The sequence below is a fragment of the Pezoporus wallicus genome, unplaced genomic scaffold (genome assembly GCF_028554395.1).
Source record: "Pezoporus wallicus isolate ANWC-B61680 ecotype Strahan unplaced genomic scaffold, APGP_CSIRO_Pwel_v1 contig_5352, whole genome shotgun sequence".
NCBI lineage: Eukaryota > Metazoa > Chordata > Aves > Psittaciformes > Psittacidae > Pezoporus > Pezoporus wallicus.
This window is the reverse complement of record NW_026639660.1, coordinates 4,748,670-4,768,757: the sequence shown is the minus strand read 5'-3', so window position 1 is coordinate 4,768,757 and position 20,088 is coordinate 4,748,670. Positions and strand designations below refer to the sequence as shown.

At 42.0% G+C, this 20,088-nt stretch overlaps 1 protein-coding gene across 2 annotated transcripts in view; it reads right to left on the bottom strand.

Annotated features, from left to right (window-relative positions):
- GLP1R (glucagon like peptide 1 receptor) overlaps window positions 1-20,088 on the bottom strand; it is an 86,375-nt gene that overhangs the window by 9,838 nt on the left and 56,449 nt on the right. For both annotated transcript variants that reach the window (XM_057415406.1, XM_057415407.1), the window contains exons 6-10: window positions 19,550-19,703; window positions 17,877-18,036; window positions 5,424-5,484; window positions 1,171-1,240; window positions 377-465 (exon numbers count right to left, since the gene is read on the bottom strand). In XM_057415406.1, the coding sequence (XP_057271389.1) occupies window positions 377-465; window positions 1,171-1,240; window positions 5,424-5,484; window positions 17,877-18,036; window positions 19,550-19,703 (534 nt within the window). The remainder of the gene's footprint in view (window positions 1-376; window positions 466-1,170; window positions 1,241-5,423; window positions 5,485-17,876; window positions 18,037-19,549; window positions 19,704-20,088) is intronic.

The window sequence follows — 20,088 nt, the reverse complement described above, 5'->3', positions numbered from 1 at the left end:
GCCCTTTCACAAGCTTTGTTGCCCTTCTCTGAACACATCCAAGGACATTCGCATCCACTATTTGCATATACTACAAGTATTAGAAAAAAAAAATCTGCTTAATAAGTATTCACCCAGTATTATGGAAGATTGTAAAGTGACAAACTTGGCAACAAGCCTTCTGTTTAGAACACCTGCCCTGGCTTCACCAGCACGCTTTCCTGGGGACTGACTGTCCAAGCAGCCATACAAATGTGTGACATCACACCTGCACACCACTCAAGAGCTGTGATCTTTAACCACTTCTGTCAATTCACTCCTTTCATGTACCTCTTTGTCTACCATTTGTCTTCCATTTTGATGGGCACAAAAAAATGTCAGACAATATTTGACATACCTGCATTTTATGTCAGTTTTGCACATCAAATTAGCTTGTAGTTTGGAGATGATGATGCATATCACTCTGATAAAAATCAGGAAATTTACCTGGAAAAATGAAAGAAGGATTTATATTAACATCAAGAAACATGTTCAAAAAAGCTGTTTTGTGGATGCATGTGTAGGTCCCTGTGTATCCTACTATGCTGCAGCTGCAGAATTTGCCACAGAACTCAACTCCTTGCCAAGGTATTATGCTCTGAAGATACCCTCTGCGAATGCACAAGTCACCTTTGAAAACATAGGCAGTTCACTAAACAAAGCAGGGGATCTCACCTATATCTCTGGGGAGTGAGATACAGTAAAGGTGTCTCTGTCCCATTTGCCTTGTCTGGAGGTCTGAGACTGACACAGTATTGTGGCTGCAGAGTATGGCATTTCTCCATAATGCCACAATTTGTTGCTCTTCTGTAGCCCAGTACCTGGAATGTTATCTTCTTCCTCCCTGAATTACCTGCCATAGCTTCCTGTACATGAGGAAGTTAACTGGATTGCTGCATCATGCTGTTTTGTTATCATGTGCTGCCACTACAACATGTGTTGTGGCCAAATTAAAGAAACAAAATGCTAGTTGAGAATTCCAGTGACAGAAACCAGTTTGGTTTCATAAAATCACATTTCTGAATTAAAATGTGAATATCCTCAGAGGTTATTATGAGCCTTTGGACATGCACAACAGCCATGTACACATCTGCTCTTTGTGCTCTTTTCTCATGGAAATCTGCCAGCTTGATGCATGTGCTCCATACTCACCCCAATGGCGATGAGAATGGGCAGCCTGATGATCAACCAGTAATTCATGTTATAGTTTCTGGTCCAGCACCTAGGAAGGTGTCAAAAAAAAAGGAGACAGGAAGAAGAAGTTTCAGAACATTGCTAAAATCTCCCACTTTTCATTCTGTCACAGCAAGGCAGATGGAGAACAATACTGAGGACTAGATACCAGGGAAGCGCATCATGCTGACATGGAAACAGATGCAGTTGCTTCTAAGAAGCAGTGAATGCTTTGTATTACTGAAGCTATCATAATCCAGCTGGATACTAGTCATGAGCCTTTCTTGTCCACTAATGGCTATGAATTATCATCCATTAATTGTGAAGATTTACTCCATTAAAATCAAGGTTAGATTTGTCATGTGGCTGAAAGGAACCCGAAATGGGGGGAACCTGTTTGAGACAGACCTTTCCTGCGTGGTTCCTATTCTCCTCTTTCAGCATTATCATTTACTACTTTTCAGTCTCCACTGCCAAGACATCTTATTTAACTGTTTGTTATTACATTATCCCGTACCTACCATCACTTCTCTTATATCAATACTTAAATCAGTCATCTATTTTATTTGCCCTTATTTTCAAAAAGGACCTACTAATTTCACCCAGGAGAAAGCAATTAAGGCAGCATACTCCAGTTCCTTCACAGTGTATCTACAGGTTTCAGGCCCAAATGGAGTTTTAAATGTTATAAGCAAGTAAAATCAAAGATAGGAACAATAGTTCCCAACTTTTGTTGGCCAGCTGAGCCCTCTGCCAAGTAACTAACATGCTGCATGCTTCATTATCCCTGTAAGTCTCATTTCAGCTTTTTAGATTCTTGCATTGTTGAGCAATATTGGAGAACAATCACAAGAAAAGTAATGCCTCAAAGACACAGCTTGGGATCACTGGTTCAAAGTGAACTTTACACTGGGGGGTTTATACATCTAGTTCTTTAAGGTCCCTCCTTGGCCACAGCCTGCCCCCCTGACTGTACGATGGGTCTAGGTGTTGGGGCAGTGTTCACACACCATTTCACTTGCTGCTGCAGCGACAATATTCTTAATATTTTTATGAAATAACTTTGTTAGCTTCTTGCCATATTGGTCAGTATTACTCAAAAAGCTAGCATCTTACATCAGTAAAGCTAGCAAGTTTCTGAGCTACAGTCTATAAAACATAAAACTATGCAACAGCACTACAGAAAACGTAAGTTCCTTCATCTCCAAATCTCATCTTCCAAAACATAAATATGCTCAATTTTCCTTTAGGTTTCTTAACAGGACTATGAAACTTCAGCTTGGGTGATGTTTGTGGAGAGCAAACCTTCCGCAGCCTTATAATGGGACAGTCAACTTGAAAGAAACTAGCAAACCAGGCCACACATGGTAGGGATCCATGTGCTCACATCCTAGAGAGGAAAGCGAAGCAACTTGGCAATGGCAATTCCATATTCCCTGGCAGACACTTCAAGCCTGAGAAGGGCTCAGGATTTCATTTTTCCTTTTAATTTCAGTTTAATGCATGTAACAAACATATTATTGCAAACAGTAGCTCCACAAGTTCAATTGTATTTTAAATACTGGAGAAAAAGGTGTACATACTGTGTACAGTCAGCATACCTGAACTGGAATCTGAGTAACAGAAGAACTTCTTAAGTGGTACACGTGACTGGGAGCCAGCTTCATGGAGCCTTTTAATTAATTTTATTTGAACCCCTCAAGACAGGCAGGATAATAGGCATGGCTGGAAGTGAAGTTCTAATTTTCTCACTAGCTGCAGTGGAAGCAGAGGCAATTTTAACATTTCCTGATAATGATGGAGGCTGAGAAATGATTCTTTACATTAACTCTGCTACATTTCTGTGTGTATTAATTTGCTTCCTGTGGCACAGAGCAGTTTTAGCTTTTATATTTACATAAATAAATGCAATAAAAATGCCATTACAGCCCAATTAAAGTGTCATGGCTATGAAAGTGTCCAGAAAATGAAACTGATAGATCTGTACATGATTTCTTGTCCATTTGTGCTTTCTGGGATTGATACACTGATAAATCTATCAACATCTATTGTGTTTGGGATCTAGCCCTGCAGTTTGCTCAGCACTACTCAAAAGATGCTTGGCAACTAATAGCCTCAGAGCTGTGAATGGAAAATTGGTCCAGTGAAATAAATGCTACTGGGAAGTTTCTGCCTTTGCTTACCAACCTGGTATTCTTTTTCTAAAAATGAAACCACTGAATTTTTACCTTGAAAAGTTACAGCTGAATGGCTCATTTTTTCTAAAAAGACTGTAGGCTCTCTTGCTCCCATAATTAAATGCAGATAGAAATAAAGATGTGTAAGTATCAGCTCTTTAGGCACAGCTCAATAACTAAGAAGCACAGCTTGTCTTTCATTTTACCTTTAATGGAGACAAAGTTTTTTTCAACAGCTTACTTTTTAACACACCAACTGCTTTCTAAAGGAGTTTACACTTGCACATACACATAAGGAAAGAAGGAGCCAGCCTGCTAATGAGTCTTGCAGGCTTCAGTCCTTCATTCAAATGGCTGCGTTCACAGGACTGCCTCAGATTCCCAGCCCTGACCACATTTACTTCCAGTTATTTCTCATAGCCAGGGAAGCAGGTAACTCACAAATGAAATTTACAGCCTGCTGCACGTCCCTGGTGACAGCGCTATAGCAAACAGCATGAAAGATATCCCTGGCTGCTCAAGCAAATGCCTGCCCAAGGCACAGAAATCTTGCCTTTCAGAGAAGCTGCTGCATGTGGTTGTTTATTGCTGTATTTTACAAATATTTATACAAGATTTAGAAAATTCAATAAGGTGCAAAATTGCCCCTTTTAAGGTCCGCTGAAGGCAGTGAGTGACAGTTTGCCTTAATAGAAAACATAAATCAGATCTGAGCACCGCATAATGTAGGAGGCTCAGCATGAGTGCCTTGAATACATTTTCTACATCAGTGGGAAGACCATGGAACACTGCCTGTTCAGAGGCTGCATGTTCTCTATACCTATTCTGATAGTTTCAACAAAACTTGCACTACATGAGTAGGGCCACAATCTTGCTATAGAGTATTATCAAGTCAACCTTGAAAAGGAAAATCAGAAAATCCTACCATTGCTTAAGCAAGGAAAGGCAGTTTTGACTTAACGGGTTCAGCATTATGAAAGGCACTGAAAAAAACCAAACAGTTCTTAATACAAACAACAGAAAACAATCTGGAGCTGGCTCTGAATTTTCACATTGCAGCATGTCTCCCACAGTGATTGCATTGAGAGAGGAAGGGAAAAAGGACCCACCCCACACCTTACCCAAAAAAAAAACAAAATAAAAACAATCCTCTACAAAAGTGCTGGCTGGGTTATTTGGAAACTGATTAAGAGGAAGACCCAATAAGTAGTACATTTAAAATAAAAAGGAAGTAGCATAAAGTTATTTATTTCATTACAAAGAAAGTTACCCAAATATTTCCGGGCAGTCACAATCACTGAGAAGAGGAAACTACTCTCCTTCCTTTTGGGTTTTTTTTGGTTGTTGTTTTGGGTTTTTTGTTTGGTTTGTTTTTTTTTTTTTTGGTTGGTTGGTTATTTGGGGTTTTTGCTTGTTTTTTAAACTGCAACAAACTACAATGCTATTTGGTATATAAAGCATTTACAAAGGCAAACTTTCAGATTAGCCAGTATGGATGACAAGTATTTTGTGTTTTGCAGCAGTCATGTGTGTGGTATAGTTGACTTGAGCAAGATTAACTTAAGCAGACAGAGAATGTGCCTTTATTTTAAGAAGATCTAAATAATGGAAGCTTCAACAAGAACAAGCAATCATATCTCTGCTGCTAGGCATAAGCTAACCACTATAAATCACAGGCAGAATCCTGTGGGAGGTTTTTGCCTTCCTCTGAAGCATAACTGTAAAGGCTACTGCCAAAGGCACAGTATGAGAAGTGGTCTTGGTTGGGTACAATGACTTCTACTGTTGATACTGTAACTACAGAAAAACAAAACATACCTTTCCTTGACCTGCAAAAGGATAGATTCATTCAGACATGCAGAAAATTCTGATCAGAAACAAACATATGCTCCTTTCTGAAATGTTATGCAAGACCTTCAGACAAAACAGAAGCAATTATGTGAGGTTTCAGCACACTGCCAAAGCAAACCACACCAAACAGAAAGCGAACAACGACCTGCTGATGCACACATACAGCACAAATGAGACATCTAGAAAAATCAGAACTAAACCAACCCCTCATCTTCATAAAGGTACTTGACAGTTCCCCAGAGGATAACAAACAGCATTGGCACACCTGGGAAAAGAGGAGACAAGGTTGACACTGCCATTAAGAGACAGGTAAAAGCACAGAGGAGGACAACCCCTCTCTACCCCCCACAATAATGAGCAACAGGGCAGGGTTGCAGCTCCTACCCGTTGATGGCCGTCAGTGGTGGGAGGAGTAATCTAACCTGCAAGTAACTAATGCATGTAACTCATTTGGCCTGGACCCCCACCTAACTCCTAACAGGCATGAAAAATAACTGAGACAATCACCCTCATACTCAGCATATACCAGATTTTCTGTTTCACAGGGAGGCCAAGGAAACAGAATTTCTGGAAGCTCTGCTAGCCTCTATATTCATGCTAGAGAGGAGTGTGGTGTGCTCCCAAACCCAAATCTTTACATCCACATCCCTGCTTGTGGTTAAGCACTAAGCTCAGGCCATTTCTTGGGATTGGGGCTGGAACACACTCAGGCCCGTGTACCCCTGACGGCAAAGGGGAGTGTGGGCACACGACACATAGCATGTGTGTTCAGGCCTCCCCTGCAGAGAAGTCCCAAGTTTGGGCTGCAGTACTGGCATGGACTTGAGTGGCTGCAGCAAAGACAGCAGATGCATTTGGTCTTGAGAAAAGACTTGGTCCTAATGCTTTTCTGACAGTGCATGTGCTACAGTTGGTCAGTTTATCTGGGGTGTAAAGGGGAGAAAAGCCAAATAAGCTGGCAGTCATTACTTGCTTTGCCATGTCAAAGGCTCTCTCTCAAAATAATTTCTTTCATTTATGAAATGCCTAGGTCTTGAGAAATAAGTTTAAAGTGCATCTACCAACCAATACTCTATGTAGGGAATGCCAAAAAAGCCCACAGGTAAGGACAGCAGGTTGAGACTCAACAAGCACAATGACGAATTTCTCTCTAAGGATGGATCAAGATGGTCTAATTCCTCCATGTACCTCCTTGGATAGTGCCTGATGCTATATGTACATCGGATAGGAAGGGCAAAATTTAATGTGCTTTGGTTTTGCATTCTTAAGTACCAGTATGGCAAGGAACCATATGAACATCAGTGTGTAGCAGTAAGCACAGCACAGGGCAAATACACACTTCCTGACAGCAGAAGCCAGAGGGAAACTGCTGATCTCCTGCCGTCTGAAGATCTACAAGAAGTAGCTGTAGTGGAAAAACCTTCTCTTCTGTACTGTATTCTTTCTCTACTATCAGAGCAACTAAATACTACAGACATGAAAGATAAAGTATTCTCCTTAATCAGAGAAAAAGATAAAAAAGAAAAAAAAAAAAGGAAAATACGCACATCAAGAGAAAAATACCAATAATTTGAATAATAGTAAAGATAATGAATTGAGTAGAGATTATTGGTGCAAGTGGTTGAATGTTTTACATAGATGTACCTGATACTGACAATACACAATGTTTTGGGAGCAAAATTACTGAAAACTCCATGTTTCTTTGATAGTGACATAAGAGATTAAAACCAGGCTCATTGTGAATCACTTACAAACACAAATGAGCCTTTGTTTCACAGAAGCTAATTATAGTTTGAATTATTCCTTTCTTGACTTTGCTGAGAATTAAGACATATTAATATAAAACTTAAAGGGTAAGACATGAATGCCGAGAGCACAAAGGCTGTAAGTCACTGGAGGAAACTTATACAGCAAGTGATAACGATAACAATTTGTGGTTATCTTCATCTTCTGGATATATCAGATATATCTCCATATTTAATCAAACTTGACATTTGAATTGAAAATCTATTATTAACATTATATTTCACAAGAGCCTAGATAGAGAGAGGCTGGTGTTATTGAATCGCATCAGCCTCCCGTTATGCAAATGTTATACAAATTAATAGGCACCATGTACAAGGTGACTTGTTCAACACCCTCTACCCACTCCTACATGTGATGCAGGCCCTTGGTGCCCTGGTATTGTATCACTGTCAGTCACATTATTTTCCATGCTAGCCATACACATTTTAATCTGAGACACCAAGACTTAACAGTTCAATACATACTTAAAAGTTTTGAACATCAGTGCAAATTCTACAGGGACACCATCTGAGAGCTACCAAATTCACAAAGCCTTGTCCTAAGAAATGCGTGTCTCTGAAAACTGCATGGGACACTCTCTCATCAGATAAGGATACATCAAATTTTCCAAAGCCCTAGTCAAGATCTAAAGAGAAGACTGCCCCAAGAACATCCCCTATTCCACCTCAAGTCTGTAGAAGTCATTCACAGCGTCAGTAGAGAACCTCTGCAGCATCTCTGCAATACCTGCAGTTTGCAAAGATCACCGAGGCCCTCCACAGATTAGTTTACAATCTCACTACCTGATTAACCTGCTTTAACTGGCACAAATGCAAATATTATTCTGGTTACTTCACTCAGTCAAGAGAAATTTGGTCAGCTTGAGCAGGCAGAGAAAGTGTCCTGGGTTCAGCAGTAGCAGTCATGTTTCTCCTCCTTGGTAGCTGGTGCAGTGCAGTGTTTTGACTTTCGGCTCGGGAACAGAGCTGATAGTGATGTTTTGGTTTGGCCAAGGACTTTGTGAGCCTCATGCTCTGCCAGGGAGGAGGGGAAGCCGGGAGGAAGCAGAGACAGGACACCTGACCCAAACTGACCAAAGAGGTATTCCATACCACAGCACATCATGCCCAGGATGTAACTGGGAGTTAGCCGGAAGGGCTGGGAGACTGCAGGGTTGGAGAAGGTATCGGTCGGTGCTTGGTCGGGCCTGGGGGGCGAGTTATTGGTCAGCTGGTGCTGAGGTGTTGTATTCTCTTCCCTTGTTATTTCCTTTATCATTATTATTACTGGTGGTAGCAGTAGTGATTTGTGTTATACCTTAGTTACTAAACTGTTCTTATCTCAACCCGTGGGAGTTGCATTCTTTTTTGATTCTCCTCTCTGTCCCTCCGGGAGCAGGGGGAGGGAAAGAAAGTGGGGGAAGTGAGCGAACGAATTACCTGACTGGTTTTAAACCACGACAGTTCTTTTTGGCGCCCAACGTGGGGCACGAAGGGTTGAGATAACGACAGATCTGACTGGATTAATAGTCACTCGTCACAATGCTGATTTATTGGCTCTCAGAGTTGTTCTTGTTGATCTCACAGCTTCAGACCGTTGTAACTTACGTAGAGCCGGTATTTGCTGTGTTAGTGTTTATCAAGTGTGGGGCCTGGGCTAAGGTTCTTGTCTCACTGTGCTTTATGGCAATGGCTTGTAATACGGGGGGGCTCCAGCAGCAGGGCGGGACGGACGTGGCCGTGGACTTGTACCTGGCCGTCCGGCTGCTCTTCACCGTCCTGGCCCTCACCCTACTCTCCATCTTCGTGAGGCTGCGGGGAGCCGAGGGGGAGCGGTCCCGGGAGCCGGCGGCTGCTGAAGCGGCCCGGGAGAGCGGCCCCGGGGACCAAGCGGCGGCGGGAGCGGGGCCGGAGGCCGCGAGGGGACGGCTGCCGGTGGAGGAGGTCGGGGCGGTCGAGGAGCAGAAGGAAGCGGCTGCCAAGCAGCGGGATAAGGCGGCGGAGGAGCCGAGCCCCGCGGAGGAGCCCAGCCCCGCGACGGCCGAGAGCATTCCCCGGAAGCCGCCCGCCGAGCCGCAGGAGGATGCAGGAGACCACGCAGCATTTCCCAGCAAGGCAGAGGAGGAAGAGCTGGACTCAGGAAAAGAGAAGCCGGTGGTGGGAGAGCCGGCAAGCACAGCAGCTACACCAGCCCCAGTGACAAGCACAGCAGCGTCGTTTGAGAGTTCTGAAGGTTTTGAATGGCCTTTGGGTATCCTTGGGACCTGCCTGCTGATTGTGATGGGGATCAGCATGTTGGCACACACACAGACTGTGTTCTACCCACAACCATTTTGTCTGATCTCAAAAGTTAAGCAAAGTCAGGTTTGGGTCTTGTCTGGGGTTAGACGACAATATAGGGAGACCAAGAGATTTTCCCCAAGGCTGGACAGTCATGAGTGGCAGGGTGTGTGGGACAGTATGGGCAAGTATCTAGTCCACTGGGCCCCTCCAGTGCTTTGGAAGCATCGGAGATGGAAGGCAGCTGTATGGAGTCCCCAGCAGCAAGCTGCAGAAACTGTTTAAGGGGACAGTGAATTATTTTGAGCCTGGTGGGCCCATGGCACTTCAGGCCATCAGAGCAGAGATGCAACACAGAGATGGACTCATGATCGAGGGGTGGACTTAGCAATGGACACTATTGCCCAGGTTATTCACGAGTGTGAACACTGCACATAGTCTCTCCTGCTCTGGAAGGCTGGTACAAGAGATGGAGTCTGACATCATGGACCAGATGGACACAGCAGCTTTATAGGGACTGGTCCATGCACTTAGATAAGAGTGACGGTATATTGAAAATGTGGGATCTGAGCATGACGTGAATGGTATGGAATAAGGGGTGGATAATGTCCTGGGTTCAGCAGTAGCAGTCATGTTTCTCCTCCTTGGTAGCTGGTGCAGTGCAGTGTTTTGACTTTCGGCTCGGGAACAGAGCTGATAGTGATGTTTTGGTTTGGCCAAGGACTTTGTGAGCCTCATGCTCTGCCAGGGAGGAGGGGAAGCCAGGAGGAAGCAGAGACAGGACACCTGACCCAAACTGACCAAAGAGGTATTCCATACCACAGCACATCATGCCCAGGATGTAACTGGGAGTTAGCCGGAAGGGCTGGGAGACTGCAGGGTTGGAGGAGGTATCGGTCGGTGCTTGGTCGGGCCTGGGGGGCGAGTTATTGGTCAGCTGGTGCTGAGGTGTTGTATTCTCTTCCCTTGTTATTTCCTTTATCATTATTATTACTGGTGGTAGCAGTAGTGATTTGTGTTATACCTTAGTTACTAAACTGTTCTTATCTCAACCCGTGGGAGTTGCATTCTTTTTTGATTCTCCTCTTTGTCCCTCCGGGAGCAGGGGGAGGGAAAGAAAGTGGGGGAAGTGAGCGAACGAATTACCTGACTGGGTTTAAACCACGACAGAAAGCAAACTGCATGCAGCTCCTTGAATAAATTCTACAGATGACTATCATCTCAGACTACCAATTCGGTCAGAAACCTGGACTCCCAACATGCAGCATTTCAGTTTCAGTCCTACACCTCTTTTTCTTGCTGCTGCTATTCAAAGAGTATCAGACATTTGAGAAAAAACTGTGCCCATTTATGGGATGCATTTATTTAAGATACAGTCTGAACTCTTTCTGGTTTTGCTTTTTGTCATACAGAAAACTCTAAGATTTATCTTTCTGACCACAAAAAGGTCTCTGAATTCTGGAAATAGTGACATTTCCTGTCACCTGTACTCCATCATTGCTGAAGATTCCAGAAACTGCAACAGCCCGCTCGTAAAAGCCTCCACCATGTTAATTCTTGCAGGCTGACAACTGACTAAAAAATTTTGAGCGTTACATGGTGATTATGAAATCTATCAAGTGTACTAGGAAATAAGAATGCCGACAGCTCAGGTAATAAAGTTCAACTTCAAACGACAGGGCATCTGAATTATAGGCTATGATAATAATACATATTACAGACAATGGGAAAGTAATAGAACTGCCAAATCACCATCAACTGCATAAATAAGCAGCACGAACTACTCGTTTTCACTCTACCTTATAGAGTCTACAGCTGTCCAAGTGTCTTAAGAAAAAAAAAGTTTTAAAACTGGCATTATCCAGAATGATAATAGGATGGGGTAGGCAAGAGAGAAAGCTGTGAGAAATTATGCACAGGAACCACTGTTTGGTTGATATTTCCACAATGCTCCTCTGTGCCTAATGAGCAGAGTTGAAAGCAATTCGTGAAGCTGCTAATGCAAGCAGCCCATGTCCTGAGAACAGCATGTAGAAACCAATCTTTTTGTTTAACGGGTCTGAGATATTTTGGTAACAGAACAGAAAAGATGAAGCTTGTTCTGGAGTCCACTAAATAGCCGTTACCATGAAAGGCGTCACCAGGTGGTACTATTCCATGCCATCTTCTTTACCCTACCTCAAGGTCTAGGCAAGTTTCCATTCTTGGAGACATGGTGTTCATAGCTTTGCACGATACCACATTTTATGTAAAGGCAGTTTCAGGGAAGAAAGATGTATGAGGAGCAAGACAGGCTCCACTCATCCTCACATACTGATGAATAAATTTATCTCTGCAGGACCAGAGCACTGCCATCCTGTCGAGACCCTTAAATAAGAACATATTTTGAATACAGCATTGCAGACTTCTGAGGTGGTGTATAAGCTCATATTTGAGATTTAACCTGACTGTTTTCCATGTTCTGAGAAGTTCAACCACCAAAAGAATCAGTCACAAAAAATAGAAGGACATTACTGCTGTCAGCAGAACTCCAATCCTCTCATCTCTCAGAAACTCTCCAGGATTGTCTGACTCAATTAACTGCTTGATGTACAAATGCAAGCAGTATGTGATGAGAAGCTAAAAGAAGTGATAAAAAAATATGACTAGATGTAGAAAGAACAAGAGCATTGAAAATGTGAGAGAAAAGGAAAGAAAGGAAAGGCATAAGAGTTTAATCCAAAACACAAAAAGTATTAAAAAAATCCCAAAAGAATTAAGAGAAACTCCTGACAGGCATTTCCCACCAAGATCAGTGAGGGCAGAATCCCTATTTTCACATCCTCACCTGAAACAGTTTTCATTTGAAAACAGAAAACATTCGTTCTGTGCAATGAATGCATCCTATTGCTACACTAAGCTCATACTGGGCTTCAGAAGGAATGTTTTTTTTACTGGCTCTGTTCCAGTCAGATCTTCCTTGCAATCAGGATGTAGATTCTGACACCCTAGCTAGGCTTCCTGCCTTTAATGGCTTCATTCTCTCAAAGTATTCTTCCTTAGACAAAATTTGGATTGTAAGGTTTGAAAAGAAGGGGATTATTTTTTTTTTAATGGCAGTTTCCCTGCTGCAAGTGCAGCTGGGTGTAAAATTGCCACAGAAGTTCAGACAACATTTAGCTTTTTATTACCAATTTCTTAGCCTTTCGTGCTGAAAATTGTCTCCTGTCATTCTTCCTGCCTGGATGTTGCAAGTTGCACAGTCACTGTGGGACACTGCTGTTGTTCCCCCATTCCCCTCTCCTCCCCACTTCAATGTGAACAGGTCCTTTTCCCCACTAAATGCTGCTGAATCAGCAGCATTACAGTACAAACTACTCTTCTCTAGAAACCACTGACATGGCTAGTTGAATTCAATGTCACGCTCATCAATTCTTCATTCGGGCTCAGACATGATGAGTTGGTGTCCTGGACACCCTGATTAAGAACAGTCTGTACATCCTCAGAAACAAACAAAACAAAATGTAATCATCTTGATCTCCATAGTTATGTTGCTTTCTTCTGCAAATGTTTTGTTCTCCCTAGAAGGTGAGATCCACGGGCAAAGATTTCTCTTATGCCACAGTAAGGAAGATCAAGTACCAGTAATGTATAGCAACAGATTCTTTTTCTGCAAGTGGTAATGACTATCTGAATCAGCATCCTGTTTAGCTGCTGCTGTGCTGACGTCCAGACTGAAATGAACAACTTATTTGCCTGTTCAGCCATTAGCCTATTAGAAATTTGGGGGTTTGATGCTGTAACTGTCTCTGCTGTTTTTTCCTATCAGCTTTGAAAATAGCATAAACCCATTGTTTTTGCTGTAAAATATGTGGAACTCAGGTTTAAAACAAATGCATGCTTTTACAAAGAAAAAGAAGACATAAGCAAGACATTTTCCAAATGAAATGAAATGGGAAATATTTAACAGTGCCATCTCAAAGCCTAGTATGGCATGAAAACTCAGCAAGGCAGTGGCCATTACAGCCATACCTTGCAAGTAATCAGGAGGGTTTATAACATCCTATCAATATACATGATATCAATATAAATGAGTCCCATTTTGTAAAACTACATTACTTCCCTTAGGTCTATCAAGATTTTATAACTTTTCTAGTTTTTGCAAAGAACAATAACCCAAGATAAACAGATTTTTCCCCTTATAAAAGACTTCAACAGCAAAGAATGATTACTCATACGAATTGATACTAAATGGAACACTAATAACATTAAGAACTGTCCTGACATTATCATATAGCAAAAATATACTTGGGGAATATTTATTAAGTTTTCCTTACACTCTTCACTGTCTGTTAACTGTTCCTAGGAAAACACAGATTGGGTATGGTACCTTGGAAAAAATGGCCTACTGGGGGCTGATGGGATCCATCTGCTAGAGAAGAGAAAAGCATCTTTGGTCATAGGCTTGCCAAGTTGTTGAAAAGGCTTTAAACTAAAGGTATTAGAGAAGGAGAACCTCAATCTATCCCACTCCTACCAGTCTGATGCCAGTACCAGCAAGAGATGCCCAGAGCCTATAGAGAGAGATCACAGGTCAGCAGGAGAGCATCTGAACAGCAGCAAAAAGGAATTCCAGCCCCTCCAGCCTAAGTTTGCTTCATTGGGTGCCCAACTTAAAGACCTCCAAACAAATACATGTAGCATATGGAATAAAGGAGCCACAGATGTTCACATACCGGCAGGGCTACAACCTTATTGACATCACAGACACATGGTGGGATAGCTCCTATGACTGGAGCGTTGGAACAGAAGGATACAGGCTCTTCAGGAAAAACAGGCAGGAAAGATAAAGGCAGGGTGTTGCCCTCTGTATCAACAACCAGTTGGAGTGCATGGAGCTCCACCTAAGAATGGATGAGGAGCCAATCAAGAGGATTAAACGGAGGGCAGGGACAGGTGCCATAACAGTGGGGGTCTGCTACAGGACACCCAACCAGGAAGACCAAATGGATAAGGCCCTCCAGAAGGAAAGAGGAGACCTGGTTTTCCCAAGATACAGAGAAAGCTGAGATACTGTTGGCTTTTTTCCTCCCTCAGTTTTCACCAGCAATTGCTCCAGACACACCACTGAAATCACAGAAGGCAAAAAGATAGGAACTAGGAGAACGATGAACCACCCACTGAAGAAGATCAAATCTGAGACTAAGGAATCTGAAGGCACACAAGTCCATTATGAGATGCAGCCTTTTTTTTTTTTTTAAGGTAAAAAAGTAAGACACCTGGAATTACAGGCCAGTGAGTCCCACCTCTGTGCCCACCAAGATCATGGAGCAAATCCTCCTGGAAACTATGCTAAAGTATATGGAAAATAAGGAAGAGATTACTGACAGCCAACATGGCTTCACTAAAGGCAAATAATGCCTGACCAATTTGGTGGCCTTCTACAACAGGGTTACAGCATTTGTAGATAAGGGAAGAGCAATTGATGTCATCTACCTGGACTTGTACAAAGCATTTGCTACTGTCCTGCACAACATTGTCTCTAAACTGGCAAGAGATGGATTTGACAGATAAGACACTCCGTGGATGAGGAATTGGCTGGAGAGTTGTGCCAAGCAACTTGATGTCCAAATGGAGACCAATGATGAGTTGCGTTCCTCACTGGTACTGGTGCTTTTCAGCATCTTTGCTGGCGACATGGGCACTGGATGAAGTGCACCCTCACTAAGTTTGCTGATGACACTCATGAAGTTCAATAAGGCCAAGTGCAAGGTTCTGCACCTGGTTTGGGGCAATCCCAAGCACAAAGACAAGCTGCATGGGGACTGGATTGCAAACAGCCCTGAAGAGAAGGACTTGGGTGTATTGTTTGATGAGAAGTTCAACATGAGCCAGCTTCAGTGTGCACTCGCAGCGTAGAAAGCCAACCGTATCCTGGGCTGCCTCAAAAGGAGCAAGGCCAGCAGGTTGAGGGAGGTGATCCTGCCCCTCTACTCCACTCTGGTCTCATGAGACCCCACCTGGAGTACTGTGTTCAGCTCTGGGGCCCCCAACATAAGCACACAGGACCTGTTGGAGGAAGGCCACTAAGATGATCTTTTACGTGCTTCCATTTGAAAAGCAGGTTTATGCTCTCTGTGTTTTGTACTGAGATGAAATAATCATGTTAAACAAAATGGGAGAAGTATTTTTATTGACAAAATTACATGGACACCCTCCCCCCCCCCCCCCAAAAAAAAAAGCAGCTTAGACAGAAATTGTATTGGGACATTTCTACCTATTTGAAAGCTGGCCCTTACATTACAGTTTTGGTTGGGATTAACCCAAGGAAATAATTTGCTCTAGTTTCTTGTTTGTTTTGAGACCTGTTGTTTCTTGAAAGAAGCATAACACGGCAAACATCATGACCAACAGTATGTGCAAACACTCAGGGGGACAAAAGCCTTGAGGAAAACACATGGTTTTATTCATATGTACATTTGAGAGAAGTGCAAGTGCAAGGTCATACAGGAGATTACAGAAGCTATTCAGACAGCAAAAATAGTACCATATGGTCTGTGAGCGATCACACAAACTTCACTTCTAATTAGAAGAAATAACATGAAATGACTAACACCAAGTTTGTGAATACATACATGAAATTTTAAAACATAAATATTCATCAAATGATGAGCAATGAACAAGTTAAAAATTATCCTTTAAGAGAACAATTCATTAACAGAACAAAGGGTCCAGGTATCAAATCAGTTCTGACAATCAAATACATATTTATTTTTGGATCCAGCTTTATTTTTTACAGCTGATAAAGTATTTCAAAGAGCAGTACTTTCTCAACAAAAACAGGAACCTACTGACTTCTCTGTATCATGCTGCTCAAAAAAATTAAATATTCTGAGCATTGTATATGCCAGAAACATATTTGGTGAGATTCCAGAGCACCCAAAAAAATGGAAACACCAGTGAAAAAGCAAGAAAGTGAAAAAAAAAACCTTCGTGTCTTTCCACTTTTAGAGACTAAACTGTTACCTGGTATAACTAATCTGGGAACACTGAACTAGCAGATCTTTTTGCATTTGAAGATGGAGAATTACTGGCAAGGTTTTCACATGCAGCCATGTCTAGATTAGCAAGAAACTGTACAGATGAGGATTGAATGGGTCAAGCAGAGCTTTTCTAGGAAGCTTTATGAAAGCCATTTATCCAGTGCCAAGTTCTGGCATTGCCACTCATTCCCACAAACTCATCCAGAAATTCAACAAAATTTATATTGTAAAGGAAGAACTAAACCAGCATCTTCTGTTTCTGCTGTCTGCTTTTGTAAGAAACAAACTCTAACTAGAAGTGATTCAGATCAAATCTTATAAGACACCACAATACCCTCAGGATTTGGCTAGATATAATATTGCTCTAATTTTCCATTTCCTTTCATGACCTCAGTCAATGATTCAGGATAGCTCCCCTATCCCCCTTCCTCCCTTTTTTTTTCTTTTTTGAGGGTACAGCCATTCATACACATGATTAAACTGGTATACAAGGTGCTGTTGTTTTTCCTGTATGTCCTATGTAAAACAATGGAAGATGTAGAAACTTTTAAACTAAAATTCTCCAGCAGAAAGTTGCTATTACTTGCATTTATTTATTCCCATCAATAAGCTGGAAAGCCTTTGCTCCTCATATATCACTGTTCAGTAGCACTGGGTAATTCACAGTAAGCCGTTTATATGCATTTTAGCAGTGAACTAATTTGCTACAATATTCAGAGGTGGCAAATCCATAGATAGATGACAGCCAAAGCAATTTAAATCTTCAAACTAGTATCTGTGAAAGTACCTGCAGTATTTACTTGGATTTACCTTCAGCTTTCCAAAAGTCACTTGATTTCCACCAAAAAAGGGAGGGGGGAGAAAAGCAAGAGAAAATGCAATAAAAGCACATAAGGGATGTTCCAAAACCAGGATTAATCCTGAATAGTAACATATTTTCTGGCTAACTGGACAGTGAAAGAATTAAAGCTTCAGCATTTCTACTGAAGGTGACTCTGGCTGAACCAACTTACTTCATGGCATCACTGTTCTTGATCCCAAGCACACACATGCCCATGGCATGTGCACACTGACCACTTTTTTGCCTGGCAATCACTACTTGACCTGCTCTTCCCACATAACCAACCTCTCTACTCTACCTTGACCAGATGCAAGGTGTCATTGCTATTTTGCACCACAAGTAGTTATGTCTTCAAACGCAATGGGAAACTCTCAAGAGATGAAGCAGGGGAGTCCAGGGAAGTCCACACTCACCTGGAATCACCCCCATGTATTTTGTATTGGGAAGCCTTGCAGGAAAAGTACCATGTCCCTGTCACTGGTTTGCAGAGTTTCTGCAGTGCTGCACAGCCCCTACATTATGAACCCACAGACTCTGCTGTGTAAGCATCCAGGAGCTGTGCTGGCCCAGCACCCTCCAGCTCAAAAAAAGTAAGGGATCAGAAACACAAAGGGAATGGGGAGTGCAGGACTGAACTGGGCAGCACTACAACCAAAATACAATGATTTTTCTTGTTATACAGTCTGCTGGTGCATGCAGCCACTGCAGACATATGGAAAGATCAACTTACCCCAGCCAACGCAGAGATAAAGCCGAAAAATCCTTTGCTCTGAAAAGACTGAAAGAACCAGTAGAGTGTACAGGTACATGCCTTCCACCAGCAACCAGTAGTAGTTTGCAGCCACACAATACTGCATCATCACAAAGACCAATCGACAGCTAAGTGATTCCTGTGATGGAAGAAAGCACAGCTCAAATGAATGCAAGAAGGGCTGAGAATAAAGAGATACTAACCCAAAAGACTCGTTCTATCTCCTACTCTTGATCCTCAAAACAACACTTGCTAAATTAACCGCATTTGAGTACTAAAGGGGCAGAAGCCAGTAATAGGTGCTATACGCTGCAGAGAGATGCTTTCAATAACATTCTTCCCTAAATGAAACAAAAAATTAAATTGCATGTTCTGGATTTTCCCCTCAATAACCAATTGATTATAATTTGAAAAGCACAACACAAAGATGAAAGGCACTGTAAGTGCTGTAAGTGTACTGTACTGAAAGTGAAAGGCTCCGTATCAACTGCAGCCAGTGCATCTTTTCACTTCCCCAGATATTTTGTTCGGCACTTGAGAATTTACTAAAGAGCAAGTAGTGGATGTCATAATACTATTTTACAAAGCAAAAGATTTTTGACAGAACTGCAATATTGCCCAGTGCATCACATTTGAGTGCAAAATCTCTCTTGGCTAGTAAATTACAGAGGTGGTCAGTAGGGCTTTAGATAACTATGAAACCTGATTACCTAATAAATACATCCATCAGATCTGATGAAAACATACAGCCTAGGTTTTTTTTTGAAGTAGAGAATGACTGACATGTGAACACTGAATGAATGACAATGTGAACATTTCCAGACCATTTAACATACATACTACAATATTATTTTCTGCCAGTTTATACATTGCAGATCAGAAGAAATCAGCCATCATATAAGATTCACTGTTTGGTATAAGCGCTTAAGCCTTAGGCAAGGTGTCAGAAAAGGATGGGTACTATGTATGCATCAGAAGACATACCATTTAAAACCCCCACCCTGCATTGCTGCAACAAATGCTGTACCCATGTTCTAGAAACACAAGAGCTATACAGACAGTGAAAATCCCATCTTTGAAGATTCAAGTACATTTTGTATACTACATCTGAATGGGGAAAGGCATGCTTTCATCATTCACAAGAGTTGTATATCCTCTCCCTTCAATTAGAAGTATTTAATTGGCCTGTTTCCCCAAAGCTTTTCTAAACGCTTTCAAATTTGCATTTTAATCAGATACTTCCTTTTTTATTTCCTCATCATCAACAGATTATAAAGACCTCCAAGAATGACCAACTAATTTAGTCATTACACAAGACAGACAGTCCTATCACAAAAGGTGTTGGCTTAGGAAAATGAATGCCCTCTTGTCACTGCCAGAAAGAAATGAACCTGCAGCATGGCAAAAAGATATGGGCATGTGTATACATATACACACACACACATATATATATCAAAAGTCCACCTCTTCATGTTTCTTCTGTCTAGTATAGGCAAACTTCCCACAGGCAGAGAAGCATGCCATGGCATCAGCTACTTGCCTGTCCCAAGAACAGGGTGGCACAGCTACAACATTAAATTATCTTCTGTCATCCAGACACACTGCAGTGATGACTCCAATATCCTGAGGACTACCCCAGTGTCTGCCCCTACCTGGTAGGCAACAAGTCCTTCCCATTGGTGCTCTTGTGTAGCTGTGCTGTACATCCACTTCACCACTGAGTCTTTAATGAAGACTGATATAGCCCGGAGGATAAACGAGATGAAGAGGTTTAGGTGAATATAATTCCTTGTGCAATGCAGATGTCTGTAAAAAGGAAGAATCAGTCATGATCCACTATCTATGGATAAGCTGCAACATCACACATAGGACTGAGGGAGGGAGCAACAAGCCCTGTTGGAAATCAGGAGGTACCAGAGGAAATCCCATAACTTTGAAATAGCTGTAGGGATTTCAAAGTGGTTTTGGAAAGAAATCTCTTTCAAGGAAAAGACATTCCAAACTTTAGCCCCAAGTGTTTGGGGGAAGGAAGGAGATCAGTGTGTAAGGAAAAAATACATTCAAAGTATAAAAATAATTTTGAAAAGAAATATCTGAGAGGGCTGAAAACAATTAAGTTTCACATAAGGCTGAATCTAATCTCTTTGAATTGACCCCAATGTCACTGCACTTGGCTCAGGAACTGGTGTGC